At 39.2% G+C, this 24,532-nt stretch overlaps 1 protein-coding gene across 45 annotated transcripts in view; it reads left to right on the top strand.

Annotated features, from left to right (window-relative positions):
* Positions 1-900: 900 nt before the first annotated feature.
* The window catches only part of NEB (nebulin), a 220,940-nt gene continuing 197,308 nt past the window's right edge, over positions 901-24,532 (top strand). For all 45 annotated transcript variants that reach the window (XM_086353306.1, XM_086353298.1, XM_086353272.1 and 42 more), the window contains exons 1-13: positions 901-978; positions 1,597-1,681; positions 2,229-2,293; positions 5,573-5,614; positions 7,240-7,440; positions 9,310-9,417; positions 9,979-10,083; positions 10,761-10,865; positions 11,762-11,866; positions 17,338-17,442; positions 20,684-20,788; positions 21,434-21,541; positions 24,353-24,469. In XM_086353306.1, the coding sequence (XP_086209432.1) occupies positions 2,258-2,293; positions 5,573-5,614; positions 7,240-7,440; positions 9,310-9,417; positions 9,979-10,083; positions 10,761-10,865; positions 11,762-11,866; positions 17,338-17,442; positions 20,684-20,788; positions 21,434-21,541; positions 24,353-24,469 (1,137 nt within the window). In that variant the 5' untranslated portion in view covers positions 901-978; positions 1,597-1,681; positions 2,229-2,257. The remainder of the gene's footprint in view (positions 979-1,596; positions 1,682-2,228; positions 2,294-5,572; positions 5,615-7,239; positions 7,441-9,309; positions 9,418-9,978; positions 10,084-10,760; positions 10,866-11,761; positions 11,867-17,337; positions 17,443-20,683; positions 20,789-21,433; positions 21,542-24,352; positions 24,470-24,532) is intronic.

Raw genomic sequence — 24,532 nt, 5'->3', positions numbered from 1 at the left:
GCAACCCACTCCAGTACTCTTGCCTGGAAAATCCCATGGATGGAGGAGCCTGGTAGGCTGCAGTCCATCGGGTCACTAGGAGTCAGAGACGACTGAGCGACTTCACTTTCGCTTTTCACTTTCATGCATTGGAGGAGGAAATGGCAACCCACTCCAGTGTTCTTGCCTGGAGAATTCCAGGGACAGGGGAGCCTGGTGGGCTGCCGTCTCTGGGGTCACACAACGTCAGACACAACTGAAGCGACTTAGCAGCAGCAGCAGCAGGCTTTCTTACAAAGGGAGAAGGTAATGAGTATGATCTTGGCATTCCCCTCACTGGTTTAGTAATAGAAAAATGATGGGGCTAATCTCTCTATGCCCTGTGGGTAACTTAGCTAGCATCACCACAAAGTATTTTCAACTATCACATCATTTTATCACATTTTTAAAAATTGGTTTTACCAACTTGATGTTTTCTGGATCTTATCCCTCTATTTCTTTCATATCAACACCTGTAACTTACCAGGCTCACCAGGTGAGCTGTATAAGAGCGAGTTCATTTATCTCCATGAAGATGGAAAAACTGGTGAGAAGAAAGCAGTTTACAGGAGGGTTAAAGCCCTCAAAGTCATGCTGATTTTCTTCTAAGTTCTTTTGCATGAATATGATATTAAACACAGAGCAGTAGGAAATGAGAGATTAAATCTCAATTTGAACCCCATATGCTGGAAGTTAGGTAAAATTCCATTACATTTGAATACTTCTATGCAAGCAATTTGTTACCCTTTATCCTTTAGTGGAATTGATGAACAGGTGGTTTTCAGAAGATCACTTAGTATATTTAGCTTCTGAAATTTGAGCGACTTGGGATCTGATTGGCTGCTCCAGCCGCATGATAATTCGGAGCCCATGTTCCACACCGGCTCTTGTCTGGGGTTGTCAGGAGGGGAGAGTTGGGAGAGGCTTTGCTGCTGTGGAAATTTATTTGGTAGATTGAAGGTAAGGCCAATTTATGGCTTTTTTTTCTGTAATATTCTTTTAGGAGAAGTTTTACAACTTCCCTTGAGGTATTTTCCAAACTCTGGGTCTTAACTGGGGAAATGAGTGATGCGAAACTGACTAGGAAAGTCTATAACCCTATGACCCAGCTCAGGTCTTGCTTATACCTGACATGTAGTGTGTGATTAAATCCTATACTAACCAACTTCCTGCTTGACCCAGTTGGCTATCTTGTCTAATGAATTTTTTTTTTTAATGTTTTTGCATTTGTTTTTCCTTTTTTCTAAATATATTAGTATGAAAAAAGATCTATGTCCTTTGTTCCTATATTTATCTGGTTCTACCGGACTTCATTTGACTCAGAAGGAGTGGCAGTTTTGCTAGCTTAACAAAACCAGCCACAGCTGGGGTATTGGTTTACAAGCAAATATCTTTGGGCGAAGGGACAGCTGCTTCAAAACATCATCTACTTTTACCCAGAGAGAGAGAGTCCTCCTCTCTGGCGTCAAAGAAGGCCTTGGGAGATCCCTTTGCTGGTTCCTGAATTAGCAACTTGGGCCCAAGACCCACATCTCGAATGAACTTCAGTCAATGCTTTAACCATTTGCTATTTTTCAGGTTTGATCAGAGCTACAGAAACGAAAGAGGAAAAATCTGTACAAGCCAATGGTGTTTGAGAAGAAAATAACCCCGTTGCCTTGAGGTTTCTATTTTTTCTTTTCAAGTCCGTTGACAGATTTATTTTTATGTGTTCTAATTTGAAGCATAGGCTCTATTGCATACAATGTCGTGTAACAGGATGGAGACCAAAGGCAGCCCTCTTAGAATTTTGGCGCTACCAGGAAGAACTCCAGCTTTTTTCTGAAAGCCAAGTTGAACTTTCCCTAAAATTTTTCCCTGGAATTTTGCTTGAAAGTATTTTTTTTTTCCCTCCAAGTATTTGGAAACGTAAATACTCTGTTCCTTTGACTCCAAACCCTCTCACTCTGTCACCTCAGCTTCATTTTACAACTTGAACTAGACGGATCATATAGCTAGAAGTAGCAATACAAAACACATTCCGGAGGGAATTGAGAAATTGGAAGCCTGTTTTTTTAGACCAGAATTTACATATCTCCTCTCACTTAGCCTGCAAAAATACATGAGTATATAGAACAGATTAGCCTCTAATTCTGTTTTTATAATATTATAAGGTGATTTCAGACCTGGGGGTAGATTCTAATGGATTTTCGTTTGTCTGGAATATGAAGTTTGTAGGTGCCACTACTACTCTGGGAAAATGGCAGATGACGAAGAATATGAGGAGGTGGTGGAGGTAAGATTTTTAAAACTGACTCTGACAAGTGTATTTATGTGGCGATAGTCAAAGCCGTGTGGGTGAATTAATTGTTTGAAAAATACATTGTCTATTATAACTTCACAAAGAGTCATCGTTAAAGCATAAGAAAAGGAGTATTTTTACGTTCCGTTTCACTATAATTATGTGGGATTAGAACTGAAAAGAAGTATCACTGTTACCCACTTTTGCTTTTCTTTAAATTCACCAAAAAAAAAAAAAAAAGTATGGGGTAAAGGTGGATTTTCAACTGTCTTCTGAAACTACCTTCTTCCCCACTTCCCAGCCCCTGTAGCCAAAGGAACAGAGGAAACGAAGAGAAAGTTCTGAGAACTGAATCCTATTTCTTAATGTTTGCACAGCCACAGAGGGAAAAAGAGCTACTTAGTCCTTGTTTCAGCAAGCTAATTATCTGTTTAGGGTGAAATGGATTAAGCGTTCAGAGAAATATATATATGTGAGATATATGTATATGTAAGAGTTTATACATGTGTATATGTGCACACACACAAACAGGTAAAAATCATGGGGCTCACAAGTGACAGTTGGAGCCATACTTCCCCACAAACTCCATCCTATTTACCCAAGGGAACGAGACTAGCTTTTGCATTTGAATTTTGAAAAAGAACAAAAGACCATAGTAGGCATCTTGAAAAATTCCTTCAAGGTTATTGAGATATCTGACATGATTTATAAAGTTGTTACTTTATATTTATTTTATTTTAGTTTTTATTATATTGTGGTTTTTCTTTACCACTTCTTGCCTTTAGCATCCATGTAAATATATTGCCAATGGAATCTGTAAGTCCTTAACAATTACCAATTAACGATGATGATTTAAACATGTGAAAATATCTCTTAAGTGCTCAAGATACATGGAAGCAGTTTTCAAAATCTGTGCTTTTTAGTAAGAGTGAAATTTAAGTTACCCAGAATCAAATTCCGAATGAACATGCCAAAATCTATCTTTGGAATATTATTTTATTTGACAGTTTATACTTAGATCAAGAAAATTTTATTTTATTCTAAAAATACAATTGCTTTTATTATTGAAGGATATGAAGGGAAAAACAGACTGACTTTCATTCAATGTAACATTCAGCCTCTCTGGTTCAAATGCCAAAAGCCAGATTCTTCAATGTGCAATATTTTCACTTGGGCACATTTTACATACATCCCTGCTCGTCAGAATAATCACTGTCAAGCACTTACACAATTATAAATTGCCTTCTGTATGATGGTAATACCAGGAATACCTTTTAGCCTCCATCTTAAATATACCTTGTCTTCCTTAAAATAATGGTGTTAACTGATCATTGGAAATTGCCCTTAGAGCTAGATTTGAAGGATTTAACCAGATGTCATAAAAATGGAGGAGGCTATTTTTAGGCATCTTTTCCTTGCCATATTGTTCCCTGTTTCTGGGACCAGCAGGTGATAAACTAATAGACTTTCTGCCAGAGAGAATTGAACCAAGGTCTCTCTGACCTCAAAAGATGCCATGAGAATGGATTGGTGGCAGATTTAAGGAAATAGGTAGGGAGGAATTCACAAAACTAGAACCAGCTATAAAGATATTTCTCCTGGGGTTCTTGGACAACTGAATAAAGTTGTACTGTCATTCTCTAGTCAAATTTAAACTTAGTACATCTTTGCCTTTTCCTTTCTTTCTATCATACTATCTATTTAGTGGCACACATCTAAAAAAAAAAAAAAAGTGAGATTTGGCTTACAAGTTAATGCCAACCATTTGGATAATGTTGCCTTTTTTTGTAAGCTTTTTTCTGACATATTTACTAATGATGAGAGCTTAGCAAAGGTAAAATTGGAAGGCTACCAAAGAGCTGCTTTTACTTGGATGCTAAGAAAATCCAAAATAGTTGTAAATCATTCACTTTAGTTGAAAACTTCTTTTCAAGTCACTGCTGTTTTGTGTGGCCAGAAAAAAATGGTTCCATGTAGATCAGCATCAAATAGCATTCCCTAAAGTGTCCAAATGGTATTTCCCATGTGATGAAGACATAGCACATAAAAGAGATTCTCTGTCCTGTAAGAGCTCGTGATTTCTGTTGCTATGTGTAAGGACACAGAGACAAAATTAGATTTCAAAAAAAAAAAAAAAATAGTACAGGAGCAGAGAAAGCATAAGAGTGGGAGACATTAAGCAACTTTTATGCTAATTTTATTGCAAGTGAAACAGAGCATGTGGCCTATGGACCATAATTCAATAATCTGATGAGAGATCATTTAACCAAGGGCAAAAGAAAGGAGGCCCCTGAGGGAAATTTTGCCTTCAATGTTTTTTTTTCCCTCCATCCCAAGTATATGTTTTGGTGGTCAAGAAAAAATGAAGCATAAAATGTTACTCATTTTGTTAACTGAGAAAATGAGCCAAGTGGTTTCATTTTATCCCTTTTCTGTATGCCTTGGCCTAAACCGTTCTTTCCTTCTGTTCATCCAGCAAAGCTGGGTGATGCTAAGGGCAGGATTCCACTCTCCTTACGCATCTGAAACAAAATGTCAGCCAGTTCTTATCCACATCTATTTATTGCTAGTGATGTCAGAAGTAGTACAAAAGTAGATTTGATTTCAGATCCAGCCTGCAGGCACCTCAGAACTATCAGTGGCAAACTGCTGCCTAACTTCCCCACATTTTGTGATGAGGAATCTCATTGTAGCACCCCTTTCAGGACCTTCATGTTACCAGAAGGGACCTATTCGTAACTCCAGAAGAAACTCTTACTACTTAGTCATCAGGTGATATACGGATAATTAAGATGTGTATATGCTTTCAGATCTATCATTTTCATGAGAATGATATTTTAAAATTTTATTTACACTGAGGTTTCTGAGGTTTTTTTTTGTCAGCAAACAGTGAGTTTTTTTATCACAGTTCCTCTCTGCCCAGTCCACACACTCAAGATATTGTTATTATATTCTCAGCAAACTCTGAGAGTACCATAAGAAAACATTTTATTTCTCAAGCAAAATAGCTTCACCAGATAAATAGCCATCCTCAGATACCTTTCTCATCACCCTGCATCTCCTTGTCCAATCTGATGGCTTTCACTGTGGCTACTCTGATGTTTCACATAGTTGAAATGGGTCCCAAAATATGAACAGCCCCCGCCATCTACTTCCTTCCCACCAATGTTGAAAACCAACTGGACTAATGAAATAAACTAAGTGGTTTAACTGAGGCAAAGCAGAGGTGATTCCTGCTTTGGTTCTAATGATACCTTTGTTCTCTATTTCTAGTATTACACAGAGGAGACAGTCTATGAAGAGGTGCCAGGGGAGGTAAGATCCAGCCCACATCTGAACAGGCTGCATGCTCAATAAAGCAGAAGGTTTTCTCCTTTCTCAGACTCCCAGGGCCACCAAGCTGGCAAAAGGGAGAATCTGGAGGTCACTCACCTATGTGCCCAGCAGCCGGCAGTATACGTATGAATGTTACGTGTTTTTACTATTCAATATATCCAAAATGGCTAGGGATGGTTCCGTTACTTGGGTGATATTTTTTGGTGTAGGTGATGTTTATTAGAATAATGCGATTGGCTATCACCACTCTCTGCAACAAAGGTGGGGCCTTGGACTTGAGATTTGCATGGGGACCAGCAGTTTCACTGTGTAGAGTCATAACTTCTTGGGCACCAACTCTGCTCAAAAGAAATGAAGCCTCCAAGCCTTTTTCCTTGATGATAACGATAAAATGCTACTTAGAGTTTGGCACATTAGGAATTCTGAGAAAGTCATTTCCATAAATATTCTAAGCTGGGACTTTTTCTTTTTTCAAGCTGAAATGTCTCTCATGCTTAATTTTCTGCATGGAGCTGCTGCTTTTAAGCATGACACATGGTGATATGGATGCCTAACCCTGAAACCTGCATAAAAACTAACAACTGTAGATTTTGTAAACTGGTTAGTTTCTCACCATCAACCATACATCAGTAGTAAGGGGCGGAGAGCAATCTATTAGCAATAATCTGACACAAATCAGGTTGTGTGTCATAGATGTACAATTTCCTTGTTATTTAGGTTTCTCTTTTTTCCTAATTGATGCTGGAACTCTTCCTTTGGTACAGATGATATAAGTTGGGAAGGAAATTTTACTCTGAGATGCACTGAAAATTTAACTGCTTATCTACTTTTCTTACACATTTTTTAACTTTGGATTAGACCCAAACTTTGGACCTTGGTTTCTTCCACTATAAAGTCTATTGTAATAAGCAGCAGTTTCCCACCTACCACATACTGTCGTGAAGCTAACTACCCCATTATGTTGTCATCATCATTCGTGTTCGCGTAGGCATTTATTAGTGTAAATGGCACTCTAGTTCACTTTAATTAACTGACTAAGCCAAGAGAATGGTAATCACTTGTATTATTGATGTGATTCATTTTTTCAAATTCATCATTCTTTGTCTCATGTAACAGAATAAACACCTGAAGAACAAGCAACTTTTTCTTAGAATTATTTAAAAGTTAATATTAAAATAAAGAATTCGAGCTTTATTTGCCTTCATTTATTTTGTTCCCTGATCCCAGTTTGCTTTCACTTTACCATGCAGTTTAAGAAGATTTTTAAATGATTGAGAATATTTTTGTTTTATTTTTATCCTATCTTCAAGTGTTCCTTTAGGCAAATGGAGTTTTAAGGCAATGTTGCAAGCAGGTAAGAAGTAACCTTTTTGTTCCAGGCAATCTGACACAGTCAGCATTCAGACTTATGTAACATAATGTGCCTTCATGTGGATATGGCATGTGATTTCCTGCTTTGGCCTGTTTTAGATGTGAAGTATTAATAACACCAGGAATATCGATCTGACTTGAAGTTAGAATAACGTATATCAAGATCATAGTATTACAGTTTTTACTTTCATAACATTGTCAAATTTTGATATAACTTCATGCCAAATTTTCAGACAATAACAGGATTCTATGAAACTACGACAACAAGGACATCTGACTATGAGCAATCAGAAACTTCCAGACCGGCCCTGGCACAGCCAGTACCTGAAAAGCCGGTGGAGAGGAAGAGGGTTATTCGAAAGAAGGTGGACCCTTCAAAGTTCATGACCCCCTACATTGCACACAGTCAGAAAATGCAGAATCTCTTTAGCACAGTAAGTTTCAAAAAACTTCTACTTATGTGGTTTTACTGCTGAGAAATTACTGGTCTCAACCAACTGTGTTTTGGATGCTGGCTGGACTTTGTTTCTCAACGTTGTATGAGACAAAACTTATTTTACAGAAATATAATGTCTCAAAACTCTTGAATTCTGTTTTCACGTAATTTACTTGCACCATTGCAGCCAGCATCAGGGAAAGCATCCTTATTGAAATTATCCTCGCAAAATAAGCGTAAGGCCAATTGTAAAGAATTTATTGGTGTTTAATCACGATTTGTTTGCCAGTCTAGAACAATGAAATCAGAGTTACAGATTTATAGAGTTAGATATAGATTTAGTTGAAATCAGTTCACATAAACTAAATAGCATTTATTTATGCTATGTCTGAGCATGATGCCTCTCTAATAGACTAGCTAACAGTGTCTCTAGGAGGTATAGAGTGAAAAAGAATGTGATCTTTTAAAAAGATCTTAAAATGTGATCTTTTTAAAAGATCTTAAAAAACCAAGATCAGGCTAAGAAAACTTACCTGAAATTGAGGATCAGAGTGTTCTGTAACCTGAAACAGAAGTATTTTAACTGGCTGCACATCGGATTTCCCTAAGATTCTATGAGCTCTAAGACTACTGATGCCCAGGTTGTGCTAGTTTATTTGTCCAGGCAGCCTTGGGACCTGTAGAGGATTTTGAAAACTTCCCAGGTTCTAATGGGCAGCCCACACTGAGAATCACTGCTCTTGAAGATGCCTGTCTTTAAATTTCCATGTCCAATTCTATAAGTTACACTGACTGGCAGCAGGTTTAAATCCTTTAAATGGAGCTAACTTGTTGATTGTCCAGGGTAGACTGAGGTCTCAGTAAGTGGCCTGATTGCACATCTTCTGGAGGCTTAAAAAATGAAAAGTACTTGGGGAGCATCAGGTTATATAGGATTAATGCTTATGTCAAAAGCATCATGTTGCGGTTGGCCAATAAGTATTCATTTCTGGTCGAGTGTTAACTACTAGGGACTGTTTGGTAAATTTCTACTTCAGAGTCTTGAATCGTTCAAAATTTAGGTTTTCTAAGACCAAGATTTTTAAAAACAAAATTATCTTACCTCTTTTATCACTGCAGTATTCATCAAAGATAGAAAAGTTTATTGTCAATTTATTGCCATAAACACCTCATTAATTCAAACAGTAATATCCTAGAATTTCTGATAGTCTGAACAAAATGTTGGCAAAGGTTTGTAATATTTTTAAAGTGGTTAGAAATGAAATCAGTAGTATAATTTAGATTGTTGACTATTCCACTCAAGAGTCTTTTTGAAGTATTAATAATGATAAATTATGCATATACTGTTAAAGCAAGAACTCATATATTTAGCAGAAATAATAAAATTTCATTCCTTCTCAAAATTCTTCATAATTTATACTTCCCATTAATTCAGATGGTGTCTCAGTTATCCAAATCACTGAGATTTAGCTGCAATTTCTGAACTGAATGTTTTTTCATTGTATTAGCAATCAAATCTTTTTAGACTTGTCTAAATTTCTATATTTCCTAAAATTATTGAGGTTCCAGCTTTTCATGTGTGAATTCAGACAATAAAAATATTGAAAGAACCATTTGAGGGCATTTCCAAGACAATAGTTTATAGTAAAATTTCTACTCTCAGTATTCAGCCATGCTTGGGAAGAGCAATTAATATATCTATTTTAGTTTCTGTTGAGAATCAGAGTAGGGGACAAAAACAAAGCTGTTATAACTGATAATTGTTATAACTTGAAGGATTAAAAAATAAGACAGGATGTATGTATTGTCTGTAATTTCTGCTGCTGTGTTGTCATGCTTTAGGCTAATAATCTGATGTCTTTTTTAGAATAAATACAAGGAGAACTATGAGAAAGCAAAAGGGAAGCCATACGCCATCACAACCGATACCCCAGAACTTCGCAGAATCAAGAAAGTTCAAGATCAACTCAGTGAGGTGGGCCGCATTGCTAAAACAGAGGAGAGAGTCATTTCAGAAATGTCCCTACCACTGGGAATCAGTTCAGTTCAGTTCAGTCGCTCAGTCGTGTCCGACTCTTTGCGACCCCATGAATCGCAGCACGCCAGGCCTCCCTGTCCATCACCAACTCCTGGAGGGCTTTAAATAGGTGTAGAGAGAATAAGGGGTCAAATGACTGTGAGCCAGTCTAAAAATATACAAGAAGCATTGGACATAGATTATGTTGCTCTAAATGTGAACCTAAAGAGACTTCTAGAAGCTTGGCTTAAAGGTAGTATGAGATGGGAATTCAAACTCACTGAGACTATCCATTCTGGTGCACAGGGAGGCTGAAATTTGGGTGGGAAAACAGACAATCAGTGAATACAGGTGCTCTATGGATAGTTGGAGTTCACAGCCTTCTACCTAAAAGGCAGAAACTTGACTTTGGATGCAGACGTAGAGTGATTGGGTCAATGTTCTTTATTATAAGATATTTTAAAATATATTCATATATTCATGCCTGTCATGGGTTCTAATTGTGCATTATTTTGGCAGGTTAAGTATCGAGTGGATGGCGATGTTGCTAAAACTATTTGTCACGTCGACGAAAAAGCAAAGGACATTGAACATGCAAAGAAAGTGTCGCAGCAAGTCAGTAAGGTAACAAGGTTGTGGTATGGATGGCTGGAATCCCAGGTAGCATATGCATTATAACTGCCTGGCCTTGGAGGAGAAAACTGAACAGGCCAGATCCTGCTCATCAGTTCCAACACGAGCCCGCAGGCATGGTGGGGTCTAACAGCCACACATGTCAGGCAGTCTGTACCAGTGACTGAAGTGGACCATCAAAGCTATGGGGGTTGAAAAGCCCAGGACCTCAGCTCCAGCTACAGAATTCAGTTCCAGTGTCTACAGAGTCCTTTTTTTTCTTTTTAAGAAGTTGGGAGGTGAATTTTTAATGAGAAATCTCCAAACTTCAAATGTAAGCAACTAATTTAAAATATTTAAAAAATACCATCTAAGTCAAACACATCTACCATCCAAGTTCAGCCAATGACTGACAGGTTTCAACCTTTGAAAAGAATCTATAGAGAATCAGAATCATGATTTAATTGACCAAATTAGACTTTTCAAGTGAAAGCTTACTAATGCAGGGAAAGTATCATGGGATGTCGACCTGGTCAACATTTCCATAATTGATGCTGGTGTCACTTCAGCACACTTCAGCCTTCACATGAGGACAACCTGAGTGTGGGTGACTCTTCTCCTTTGTGCCCTAAACCCTCATGCCTTTGGGGGAGACATCAAGCCACAGGTTCTGTGCTCTTTCTGTGCAGGTTTTATACAAGCAGAACTGGGAAGACACCAAGGATAAGTACCTGCTTCCTCCTGATGCCCCTGAACTTGTCCAGGCCATCAAGAACACAGCTATGTTCAGTAAGGTAGGGGCCTCTGCTCAGTTGCTACTTGTCTTCTTGTGTTCTCCCACCGCATCACACAGAGGGGTACCTGCAAACTCTGCCTAATCTAAAATATGGTCCCCCAGCCATTTTGTGAGTAGCCTTGAGGCATGTGGGGCTGCAGGGATCAGGCTGGCTAAGAGGAACTGAGAGAAATGTTCCTGGGCCTAATGGAGGAGAGGGTCTGAACAACTGGGGAAGAGTGCATGGGGAAAACAAAGATGTGCCTGAGGGGAGAGGGGGCTTCCCTGGCAGTCCTGTGGTTAAGACTTCGCCTTCCAATGCAGCAGGTGAGGGTTCGATCCCTGATTGGGGAGTTAAGATCCCATGTGTCTCATGGCCAAAAAACCAAAAACATAAAATAGAAGCAATATTGTAACAAATTCAATAGAGACTTAAAAAAAATTGTCCACATTCAAAAAAAAAAAAAGATGCACCTGAAAACCAGTTCTGAGACCCACAAAGACCCACAAAGTATACAGCCCGCACTATACGTTGGACATGCCTGGCTGTCACTCTTATTAAAGGTTTAATTTTCTCACTTGTATTAAAGGTTTATTAAAGGTTTAAACACAAAAATTATGCTAAGTGCTTCCTGGCTCCTTACACTTTCCTTAGTACTAGTTGCAGAAGGCAGGTAAAGTCAAAGATGAAACACAATGAGACACATCTGCTCTGCAGTAAATAAGATGCGTCAGAACAAGCCAGGTAAGCTATTGATAAACATGACTTAGATGGAATGGGATCTGTGGATTCCACTTACCTTTGCTCTCCCTTTGCCCCGGGTTCTATATGCCACTGATGGATGAATTCAGAAGTATATATGTCAAGTCAGTGTGTTCTCACATTCTCGTAACTTTCACTCTTCTCTGATTTAGAAACTATACACTGAAGACTGGGAAGCTGACAAAACTATGTTTTATCCGTATAATGATAGCCCGGAGCTGAGGAGGGTCGCGCAAGCCCAGAAAGCTCTCAGTGACGTAAGTGCAGTGCAGTGCTCACATTTGAGAGTGTGCAATCAGGACACCTTGAATTAGGACACACTTCTTCTAGCCCAAAGTTCATTGCAACTCTTCGTTTAAAAAGACTAAATGCTATTGGAACTTCCTTGGCAGTCCAGTGGTTAAGACTTTGTCTTCCAATGCAAGGGGTACAGGTTCAGTCTCTGGTCAGGGAGCTAAGATCCTGCATGCCTCATGGCCAACAAAAAAAAACCCCAAAACATAAAACAGAATCAATATTGTAATGAATTCCAAAAAGACTTTTAAAAAATAGTCCACATCAAAAAAAATCTTTAAAAGAAAGGATTAAATGCTACTATTGCAGAGAAATATATTTCAAATTATAATTCATGAAGCCTAATTTAAACTAGATTTTATAGTTTATATTAGATATTATTTAGTCTCATGCTCTCCTCTTACTGGTGAGGAAGCTGAGTCTAAGGTCACATTAGTAGTCTGTGGCAGAGCTCAGATCAAAAGCCTTGTCTTGTGATCCCAAGACCAAAGTTCTTTCCACTAGAACATGTGTCCTTCCATCACCTTGGCTGGAGTTAAGTTTCTCTGTGACAATAGAGTGGCATTTAAAAAAAACTTTTGGGGATTATAACCACTTCTGAAAGTATTGAGTGAACAATGTTATGAAGGATTTTGATTTGCTGTCTTAAGTGTAAGTCTGAACTGTGGTAGTCCCCTTCTTCTGCACAGGGATCTGACTACATACTTGTCCAAACATCTTAGTGTGGTTATTTCACAAACAGCGCCTCCCATAGAGCATATGTAGGGGATATTTTAGAGTTAGTTTAAAAAAAAAAAATCAGCAGCACTACTGGCCAGAATTTTAGTATCCTAGACCTTGAAAACTTTATTAGAGGAACTTAAAAAGGAGTAATAGAATCCTTAGTGTTGAAAGCAGCAGCAGAGACCCCAACCTCAGCCTTGTTTTGGCTAGCCCTTGTTTTGAGGTACTTTATTTCTTGATCCCTTGATCTGCTAGAGGCCATATTGAAAATAAGACTGCTCTAGTCTTCAGGGAAACTGTATTATAGAATGAGACTTTTATTCTCTTATATTCAATAGACCCTGAAGCTCTTATATTCAATATGGACTTAAGTCACTTGGCATTTTGAGACTCATCAGGATTTACTTCCAGTGCATCTTAGGATCCCATCTTGTCCTGATTATACCCATCTTGTCCAGTTACACATATGAATATGAGTTATACATACTGATTTGAAGGTATCTCCAACTTTTGAGGTCTATTTTTTTAGTTCCTATCACTTGATATCAACTAAGTTTAATAGGCATATTTCTATCCTAGTTTTCATATAACTGATGGAAATATAACAGATATAATCCTATCCTTCTATAGGGTAAGCTAGAAAATAAGCATAACAAAATTTTAAAGCCATTAGTAAAAATCAGTTTTAATGTGTGGGGACCTTCTGCTTCTCTTAAGATGAGCTTTTTGGCTTTGTATCTCATAAATAAACAATGTTGTTGTGTGGCCTTTATCAAATGATCAATAATTTTTTAATTAGAAGACCATTGTGCATGCATACCTGCCAGGATGAAAAAGTACCACAAGAAATTTTCATCCTTTCTCCTGAGAATTTAAAATCAGGCTGGTAAGATGAAAGTGATATATACTAACAACAAGAGAAAAATTTTTTAAAAACCCACAAGCTCTACAGTGTGGTATTTGCTAAGACAGGAATATGTGACTAATGAGAGAAAGCTGTGTGGAAGTGGAGATCCAGAGGGAATAAGTAGTGATGAACATTAAAGGCATTTTGTGGAGAGAGAGTGCTGGACAAAGGGACATACATGATGTGAGTCTGGAGTTTTAGGGGACAAAGAGATTGAATGCTTCTTGTGATAAACCATAATGGAAAAGAATGTATATATGTGCATAACTGGGTAACTTTGCTATACAGCAGAATTTGGCACAACATTGTAAATCAACTATACTTTGATTAAAATAATTTAAAAAAAGAAAAATGAATGCTCTGGGTGCTGAGTTAGGCAGGCACTTGTAAGAAACAGGTAGCAGGACCTTGAAAATCAGACAAAATAACTTTGATATGATGTCTCTCATTGCCTACCATATCATAAGATTTTGGTGAGAAAAATAACATGATAAAAGTAGAATCTGAAGAAATTTTGATGGACCATATGGTAGATTGAGACTAGAAAACATCATGATTTATAGAATACTATTTTAGTAATATAGACAAATCGGGATGATGGAGACAAAGGAGAGGAAGAAAGGAATCTGATGTTAATAAATGTTTTAAAGTGTTAATGACATTTAGATATTGGAGACAAAGGTGAGAAAGGAAATATCCATGAGTTTGTGACAAATTCCTGGTAGTCTAGGCGAACAGGGGTACAGGTGGTAACAATACTTTAGTGAAAAAAGAAATAAAGTCGATGTAATGGAAGAAACATTCAGGTCAAGGCATTTGCACAGGTGTGAGATCAGTACAAGAGATTAATATTTGAGAGTCAAATAATTTTTAAAATGTGACAACTTCAGACATGAGAATATATGAAGGAGGCAAACAGCGGATGGCCAAGGGCAGAGTTCTGGAGGATACCTACTCTTAGGACACCTGGGTAGGGGCCAGGAGAAGACAGAACCAATGACCAGAGAAGTTGAAGGGGAACCTGGAAATACTATGTCATGTAAACCTAGGGAGAGGTTTCCAAGAAGGCATTTAATCACCAGATGTCTCCTCTTACCCATAAAAAGGAGAGATGAAGGGTCACCTCCATGTCACTCTAGTGCTATGGACTTTGAACAATCAGAGTTGACTGCATTTTTTTTTAATATACCTCAATAGAGGACATAATAAAGAGGGACATATAATAATGAAGTAGAGTCTTCTTTTTCTTGCCTCAGAAAGACTTGGCAGTTGACTTTTATTTTTGTGCTAGACCAAGTATTAGGTTACCAGCATGCCTATTAATACTGCTGTCAGCACCACGGACATCTACAATTATTAGGCACAGAGCCCCAAGCAAGCTGTTGTCCACCGAACATGCCACTGGCTAAGCTTGTGGATTTTGAGCTAAGGGTTTGGTTTCAGAGATTCCCTCTGCTTTTGTCCCTCCTAACCCAACTAAGTAGCGACAAAATACTTTGCAAAAACCAAGAGTCTTTAAGTTGATCCAGAGTACTGAATTCTAACTAGACAGAATTCTGAGCAAAGGTTCTTGAGAAACTAGGACTTCTAGATCTGAATTCTCAGAAAACTCTTGACAGGCTGTCATACTTAATAAGCATTCCTCCTAGTAGAATGTTGCTTCCTCCTTAAGGGCTTAGCCAGTCACAGAAAATACAGGTTGCCCTATGCCTAAAGTAAGTCTTCCCTTATTTAAAAGAAAGTAAGCCATGGAATTATTAATAATACAAAAACACTTTAAAATCTGTCTTTTGTGCCCCAATTGATTTAATTTGTGAAAGCATTTCTAATAGGCATTAAGTAGATATTATTAGAATAAGATATAGTTAGATTATGGCTCAATGGGTAAAGAATTCACCTGCTATGCAGGAGACACGGGTTTCATCCCTGGGCCATGAAGGACCCCTGGAGAAGGAAAGGGCAACCCACTCCAGTATTCTTGCCTAAAAAAATCCCATGGACAGAGGAGCCTGGCAGGCTACAGCCCATGGGGTCTCAAAGAGTTGGACACAACTTAGTGACTAAGCACACACAGACTTGGTTAAAGTATGAAGATGATTGTGACTTTGGAAATAAACGACCTCTTTATAAAAAAAAGATACAGCCACATGGAAGGAGAAATCACTTATAGAAGTCTCACGGCTGAGTAGTAGAAGAATTGGGAGGAAAATTCTCCTTTTCCAACCTCCCCCGATGGCCTCAGTGTGTAAAACACACACTCAGAAGTCAATTATTGAACCCTTGCTCCAGTCAGGTACTCGGCAGGGAATGGGGTTCCCAAATGAGAGGGGTGTTTTCTGCCATGCCAGAGCTCACTGGCATGAGCTCACAGACATGTAAACCAGGTACAGTGTCATCTGATTTGTCATCTGATTTTTTTTTTTTAAAGGAGGTAAGGGTAGTGGAGTGAGATTCCAGGAGAAGGTCATCAAGACAAAGACTCAAGAGGGGAAATTGTACCTGTCTTGGGATGTGGAGAATGAGTAGCAGTTGGCAGGCAGATGGGGAGAGGGTGGAGTTGGGGCTTCCAGGGAAAGGGAACAGCGTGTCTGAGGTTCAGTGAAAGGACTTCATGTGTCTGGGGATCAGTGAATAGTTCTTATTGTTGGAAGTAGGGGTCAAGACTGGTGGAAGAAAAAGAGGAGTCAGTAGTGAAGGGAGAAAAAAAAAAAGAGCAGGAGCCAAAGGGATGCATGATGAATAGACATGGTAAGAGAGCTGTTGAAGCTGTAACCAAAAAAAGGGTAACTGAGAGAGGGAAAATTCAGGGCTATCAAAGGGAGCAGCACCCTGAGTGCAGGACTTGAGCTCTGCCAGGGGTGTTCCCTCCAAACCATGCAGCCGGTGAAGGAAGCAGGGATAGGAAAGACAGAAGTGTACAGCCTGTCTTTATGAAACAGGAAGCTGAGAGGAGTATGGAGTTGGTTGGAAGCTGTTGGGGTTTTAGATGAGCCACTGGGAGCAGCGACTGACCAGAGGCACAAAATGGGATGTTCAAGCTTCAGTAAAGGCAAAGTGGCAATTGGGTGCCGTAAACGTACAGTACTCGGCACGGAGCGCCAAGCAAGTTGCTGTTCACAGGACGCACCATGGAGCAGACACAGAAGTTTCAAGCTAATGGTTTGGGTTCAAGAGGCTGTCTCTCCCACCTCTGCACCTTCTTCTGGTGTCCTTTTTAACCCTGCTTATCTGATGGATGGCATGGCAACCCACTCTAGTATTCTTGCCTGGAGAATCCCCATGGACAGAGGAGCCTGGCGGGCTGTGGTCCATGGGGTCGCAAAGAGTCGGACATGATTGAGCAACTAAGCAGCAGCTTCATGGTGTTATCCTGATGGAATCCATAGAGTTGTGTGATTTTCCTCAGCAGCACTCAGTATCCTGGATATTAAGGACAGCCGAGGTGTGTGGTTGACTTGATCCAGAGCGTGGAGTTTGTGAGCAGGTGTGATGTAAAGACAAGAGAATGCTGTTGTCAACAAGGAGTTGAGGATGCTGGTTAAGAGAGTATTAGTTGTAAATCATGGTGTGGAAACGAATGGAAGGGGATGGAACTAAGGCCAATAGTCTTAGAGAAGGAAGATGCAAAGAAATTGAAATCACCAGTAAAGCTGAGAGTAAGGGCCTCTAACATCCAAAAGGATAAATTATGGTGCACTCAAATGTAAGACTTCAAATAAAGGGGAAAACAGTATTTTTTTTTAATGCCAGTAAATGGAATGTGGGAAATAGATTCATGAGCATTCCTGTCTTTTATTTTGTCAGATTGCCTACAAAAAAGGTCTTGCTGAACAGCAAACTCAATTCACATCTCTGCCAGATCCTCCAGATATAGAATTTGCCAAGAAAGTAACCAATCAAGTGAGCAAGGTAAGTAAATAGGGCTGAGACACTGTCTCCCTTGAAAACTGCTACTGAATAATCCAACCATCAGAGAAAGTAATTAAGATAAACCTAAAAACGCAACACAAACACTAGGAGTATTTTGCCTATGTCCCTGAAAACTCTACAACACATCCATTAACACCATGGAACCATGTTAATAAATGCTTGGTCAGCTGGATGACTCAGTGATTGATAGATGGGAAAGTGTGTTTTGAGAACAGAATCCACATCCTGATGTCCTTTGACATTCTGACTTATGAGAAGAATACTAACAGTAACCAAGTAACCACAGATTTCCACAAAGACTCTGATTGTTTTAATTCAGCGCAGACCCTGTAGAGTTTTATGCTCAGAATCAGACTTGGAGAAAATAACAATGTACAAGTGATCTCTCAGAGGCAGCTTGGTTAGACAGCCCTGAGCAGTGCACCTCATAATTTCCTAGGCCTGGCAGACAGCTTAGTCTGTCTATATTTAGTCTGGTAAACTAGCTCTGAGGAATGCAGCCCTGACAGGGAATGCAGAGAGACAGATGTTCAACTGATGAATAGATCCATGCTAAATTCCTATTTTAATTTGGACCAAATCAGGCCACTTTCTCTTGGGATACTACTGCTTTTAAATACTTTCCTTTGCCCTTTGTGGAGTTGACTGTTAGTTTGTTCTGCTTGAGTTTTGGTTGGACCTCAAGATTTCTGTCTTGTTTAAGTATTTTGGGGGAAGGTACGTCTTTAGTAAAGGAGAAGGAAGAAAACTATGGATGATGAAGTCTATTCAGCAATATTTTTTAGTGTCTGATATTGTAGATTACCTACTGGTGTGAACAAGGACTATTTGGGATAAAAGATCTAGTAAGTACAGTAAATTTTCACTGATAGGAATACCATGAGCCCGAAATTTTGCCCAGGCAGGGCTAAGCAGAAATTAACTTTAGAGCGAACTATTGACAAAGAGTTGGCCTCTTGAAAGTGTTGATATTGTAAATGAGATTGGAGAGAAGGACAACTTAATTCTTTTTTGGAAGAAAAATAAAAAATTGCTTTCAAGTATTCATTTAGAAAGAAAAATCTATTTTACATTTTTATTAAAGGCATATTTTAAAAGAAATCTTACTAATGCAGGATTCTTCTACCTCATTTGAGTATACAGAGTGAGTACTTAAAAATTATTTTTAAAAATCTATTTTGGACTCCTCTATAACCAATCTCTCTGCTAATGTAGGCTTGCCGGTTAGTCTAGACTGCACTCTTAACAGAGCAGCTACCAGTCACATGTGCCTATTGAGGAAATGTGACAAAAGGAATGTAAAATAGTTCACTAATTATTTTATATTGATTATTGTGAACTGATACTATTGGGCATCTATTGTATAAAGTAAAATAACATATTTTTATTAAACTTTTTATTTTGTATTGGAGTATGGCCAATTAACAATGTTATGACAATTTCAGGTGGACAGCAAAGGGACTCAACCATACATATACATGTTTCCATTCTTCCCCAAACTTTCCTCCCTTCAGGCTGCCACATAACATTAAGCAGAGTTCCATGTGCTATAAAGTAGACCCTTGCTGGTCATTAAAATTAATTTCCAACCTGTTCCTTTTTTATACTTTAAAGTATGGCTACTAGAAAATTTACCATGATGGCTTGCAATATATGCCTATTGGATTGCAACATTTGATTGGATGCAGAGACATTATTGAGTACTTTGAAAGCATTGCTAGGGCTGGGTTGCTTTGTGGAATAACAGTATTAGCCAAGGGAAGGAGGGCTATGGATGAAGGTCATCAGATTATCCACCATGGTGATAATTATTCACCCCAGTCTTACCAGGTCTTATAGCCTCCAGTTCATATGTTAACATAATGAACACATATCTGGAATTGTTATATTGCTGTTCCATTCTGTTTACCAGCCTTCCGTATCATAACTTTCAGAATCCATTCTCTCACCTATGTCTTTGCCCAGAGTCATCAAGTCATGCCAGCACCTCCTCCTGGCTCAGTGCCTTCTGTAGAGATGTGTAGGCAGGCAGGGCTGTTTGTGTCTACCATGCACACTACGACTCCTGCAGGTGGAGTTCTGTGAGCAACACTGAGCTTCTTGAAGTCCTTGAGCTTCTCTGCTTCCTTCTAGACTCACAATAAGAAAGATACAAGATTTCAGGTTGGAATTTCCAGCTGATGCTAGGTCTGCAATTGAAAGGAGAAACTAGGATCTAGAAAGTTAACCTTTGAGAAGAAAGGATATAGGGCATTAGAGAGAGGGCTAGATTTCCTTAAACTTAAATTCACTGGCTCTGCATCTTTCTCACCCTTGGTACTTGTTCTTTAAAGGCATACCAGAAAACCACTTTCTTTTTTTTTTTTTTTTGAAGAGTATGGCGGGAGTATGCAAACACCTGAGACCCACTGGTTATGTCTGTTGACACATTCTATCAGCCAAGGTGGGGAAATTGCTCTAACCCATCTCTGACTCATGTCCCAAACTTGGGGTTGGCTGGATTAATTCCATTTCAAGAACATTCAAGCCAAAGTAGTCAAAAAATCATGGACTAGGTTCAATTTAGTGTAGTCAAACAAACATTTGTGAGGTAACTTCTGCATGCTGCATTTTGTGTTAGATTTTGAGGATACAAAAATGAAGAACATATAATTCCTCTCACCAAGGAGCCTCACAGTATAGGATTCAGGTAGTGTGGTGTTCGGGAGTTAATATGGGATAGCAGTTTAATTTTTTTATTGCTTGCCAGTTCTCATTAAAATTTCGTAAGTCTTATTCATTGGCCTACAAGCCAAATTTTGTTGTAGTTTTGCTGTCTGGATAACTAGGAGTTTCAGTAAAGCTCAGAAATTAATGGCTAAGTTCATCGGGCATGAAAATCTGGGGTTGAGTGATTTTATTATATCAATAATCATGAATTACAGAAGGAAGATGCTTCTGACTCTCTCTTCCCTCAAACACCAGGGACCATCTGTGAGATCTCTGTGAACTAAGTCCTTAAACTCAGCAAAGGGGAGACTGATACCTCTATCCCCTGCATCCAACTTTTTCTGTGGGATAAGTAACACTATACCAGAAGATTTGAAGACATCTATTAAGTACCCAGGAAGGGCCTGGTCAAGATATTTTTTAAAGCTGACCACTACCACCTAATTGGCTGCCTTATTTGTCAATTTCCAGATTTTGCTTGTCTTATTTTCTTTATTTTTTTCCATCCTAGCAAAAATACAAGGAAGACTATGAAAATAAAGTCAAAGGCAAATGGAGTGAGACACCTTGCTTTGAAATTGCAACCGCCAGAATGAACTCTAATAACATCAGCACAGTAAGTAGGAAGGGATGTCCATCCAAGCTGGATGTCCTTGGGTTGAGAGGTTGATTCTTTCCTGTATGACGTCTAGCCACTTGCTGCTCCTGAAATGGTACCAGAACATTTCAATCCAGACAACTCTTGCTGGGGGCAAGACCTGTGTAGGGTCCCTATTTAGAAAGAAATTCCACCATCTTTCCTTCCTTTTGCAAAGCATTGTTTTGATTGGATTCCATTACTCTTGCCTCATTTTTCATTGGAACAATATGGTTTCATGGTGAGTACAGATGAAAGAGGCCCTTTTTGTTCTGTGTCTGGGCACTCGAGCGGTACATTTATGAAACTGATTAATCTCTTCCCAGATCCCCTCCCTGGAAAACATAAAAAACCTCTTTTTCTTTTTTCTTAAGTTCTCTGCCTCTGGCCTTTGAGAGCTCCTTCTTTGAGGTTGTCTTCCAACCTGTTATAACTGCTCCAAGTTTCTGTTAAGCTGCTAATGGCTTTTGTGATAGCACCATATTCTATAACTGTAATCTGACCCACAGAAGCTAAGAGGAGCATGGCTTTGGGTGATGTCTCCAAGTGGCCTCTGTCCTCCCATATAAGACTTTTGCCTAATTGTTCCCACAGCAGTTCTCCAGCATATTTCATGTCTTACAGAAAAAATACCAGGAAGACTTTGAGCATATGAAAGACCAGATCTACTTCATGCAGACGGAAACCCCAGAGTACAAAGTGAATAAACAAGCTGGGGTGGCAGCTAGCAAGGTATGGGGACATTTTCTCATTGATCTTGATATAGTCTCAGTGTGGGGGAATTTCTTACAACTCTTGCTTTTGTATATAATGGGGGGAAAAGTTTCTTATGGGAACAATAAGAAAATATTTGGGGATTACAATAGGGCTACCAATTTTTTAAAAAAAAATTGCCGTGTAGGAGAATTCACAATACTAAGCTACCATCTTCAGCATTTCATAGACTAAAGGACCTTTTGATACCCAGAAGTAGAAAGGACAAAAGAACTTCTCAAGAAAAGGTAACTGGCAGCGTTCTTTGAATACAGACACTCACTCTCACACTTCCAACTACCGTTGTTTTTCTATTTTCTTATTAACTAGTGAAAATCTGGTCACAGACAAGACACATGAACCCATGGATTTGCTCATATAGTCTATAGAGTGACTCTGGTAACTAGTCTACTCCTAGGCATTCTACAGGGGGCTTCCCTGGTGGCTCACAGGTAAAGAATCTGCCTGCAATGAAGGAGATACAGGTTTGATCCCTGGGTTGAAAAGAGCCCCTGGGTTGGGAATATCCCCTGGAGGAGGAAATGGCAACCCACTCCATTATTCTTTCCTGGGAAATCCATGGACAGAGGAGGCTGGTGGGCTACAGGGCGCCCCATAGAGTTGCAAAGTGTCGGACACAACTTAGCAACCAAACTGTAACAGGTGTTCTAAAGCACTAGAAAGAGCAATAACTTCAAAGCCAATCAGATTTGATTATAAGCCTGGCGTTGGCTCTGCAGGAGGAGTGAAAGTAGGAAGATCATGTCACTTAGGAGACTATTTCAGGATCCAGGTGCAAGACAGTGATGTTTTGGACCAGGAGAGTAGCCTGGAAAGTGATGAGAAGTATTTCAAAATTAGAGCTGACCTGATTTGCTGAGGAGTTGAATATGGGATATGAGAAAAGTTTTGGTCTAAGCAACTAGATGGATAGGGTTTCCCTTTGTCAAGATAGGAAAGATGGTGGAAGGATAGGTAATTTCTTATTGGAGGGGAAACATGAGCTCAACTTCAGACATGTAAATTTTGAGATGCCTTTAAGAAATGTAAATGTCAAGTAGGCAGTTTATTATATGAGTCTGCCATTTCAGGGGAGATATCTGGAAAGTTTGTATAAATTTGGGCATCAGTAGCATATGAATCATATTTAATGTCATAAGACTGGAGGCCATCAAGGGAGCAAGTGTAGAGAGAAAACTCTAAGGATTGGATTCTGGAGTGCTTCCTTGTGAAGACATCAGTAAGATGGGGTAGAAGCAGAGTTAGGTAAGAGTGATTGATGTCTTGGGAAGCTGGTGAAAGGGGAAGGGAGGGAGTAATTGTGTCAAATGTTTCTGAAGTGGGTTTATCAATGAATGGTGTCTGGTGAACTTAATAAGAGCACTTTGGTTGAGTGTTTAGAAAGGGTTTGTGAGTGAATGAGAAGAGAGAAATAGAATAATATGAGTGTACTTGACTCCTGAGAAAAAAGAAGAGAAAGGGGTAGTAGCTAATGGATAAGTAGGTGAAGAGGGAATTTTTTTAGGTAAGAGGCAAAAATGCCATGTTTCTAGGCTGATAGAAGAAAAATCAAGTGTAGAGGGAAAATGAGATCATGTTGAGGAGGGGAGGGAGAGTGGCTGGAGCATTGTCCTAGAGTAGGAGAAAGGGGCAGGGACCTGGTGCTTAGGAGCAAGGGATGACTTTCCCTGAAATAAGAGAGGAAGCTGTGAATCCCAGATGCAGGTAGAGGGATAATAGGTCTGTGGAATTTCCTTTCTAGTTGTTTCCATTGGTCATGGAAATAGATAATTCTATAAGAGGTTGTCTACATCCTCCACTTCTGAAGAACATCCTCTGTGAGTCCCCAGCGTGGGCTGTAGGGGTGGTACATCTGTGTTTCAGTTGTGTATCTCCCACCTTTGAAGACTGAGCCAATTGTTTTCTGAGGTTCTTAAATATTGGCAGATTATCTAGGATTTCCAGAACATGTCTATATTCTAAAATTATTTTGCTTGAAGAAATAAATGGCACTGGTGCTCATGGTCAAGGTTAGGATCTGTTTCTTTTTTTCTTCTTCCCTTTGGATATGCTCCTGAGGGGGGCTTTTGTGCCCTTACTTAAAGCTTCTGTTGGAGCTGGAATTAAAGGTGAAAAGTAGGGAGGGCAGAAGAAAAGATGAGGCTGTCACCATATATCTAGCCCCTACCCCTTCCTCCTCCTCCCATGCCTACATTAAGTATACATGTGCTCACACACATAGTCACAGATGAGGCATAGAAGGCTAGATTGATGATGCTTCTAGCTTTTTCTTTAAACATGTGTTGGCAGATAGGCAGCTGGAGGATAAGAGCTGAATGAGGGTTCTGGAGCAGCAGGTATCCAGGACATGATGCACTGTCATTATTATGATGTATATCTTTCTTCTATTATTTCTCCCTCCCTCCCTCTCTCTCTCCCCCCTCTCTCCCTCCCCCACCTCCCCTCACCCTCCTCCCCTCCTCCCTCCCTCTCTGAGGGTAGGGAACATGTGTTACTGTTTCTTGAATCTGTCCCAGGACCAGGTGCATAATCAATGCCCTATGGATACTTTTGAATGAATAAATGATGGAAGAAAAGATATCCTGAAAATGTATGCAGTTTCTCCACTGCTGTTATGAGTTACTATGAATATTTTGTTTACAAAATGTCAAGCTGCCAGTTTTCTGAAGAGAAAATTGATTCCTGGAGCGATGTCATAATACGTGTAAAAGAGAAGGAGAACAAAAGTAACATAGAGAGTTACTATATCACTTTATTTCACTCCCACAGGTAAAATACAAACAAGACTATGAAAAGAATAAAGGAAAAGCAGATTATAATGTACTTCCTGCTTCAGAAAACCCACTGCTCAGGCAGCTGAAGGCGGCAGGAGATGCCCTGAGTGATGTAAGTATATTCTTGTCAAAAGTGGGTTTTTTTAACCTGAGCTGCAAGAGGGATGAAATTTTT

Source organism: Bos grunniens, chromosome 2 (genome assembly GCF_055505025.1).
Source record: "Bos grunniens cultivar Pamir isolate PY7600 chromosome 2, Bosgru_T2T1.0, whole genome shotgun sequence".
In the NCBI taxonomy this organism is placed as follows: domain Eukaryota; kingdom Metazoa; phylum Chordata; class Mammalia; order Artiodactyla; family Bovidae; genus Bos; species Bos grunniens.
Note: the sequence above shows the minus strand (reverse complement) of the source record. Positions and strands in the feature narration are given on the sequence as shown.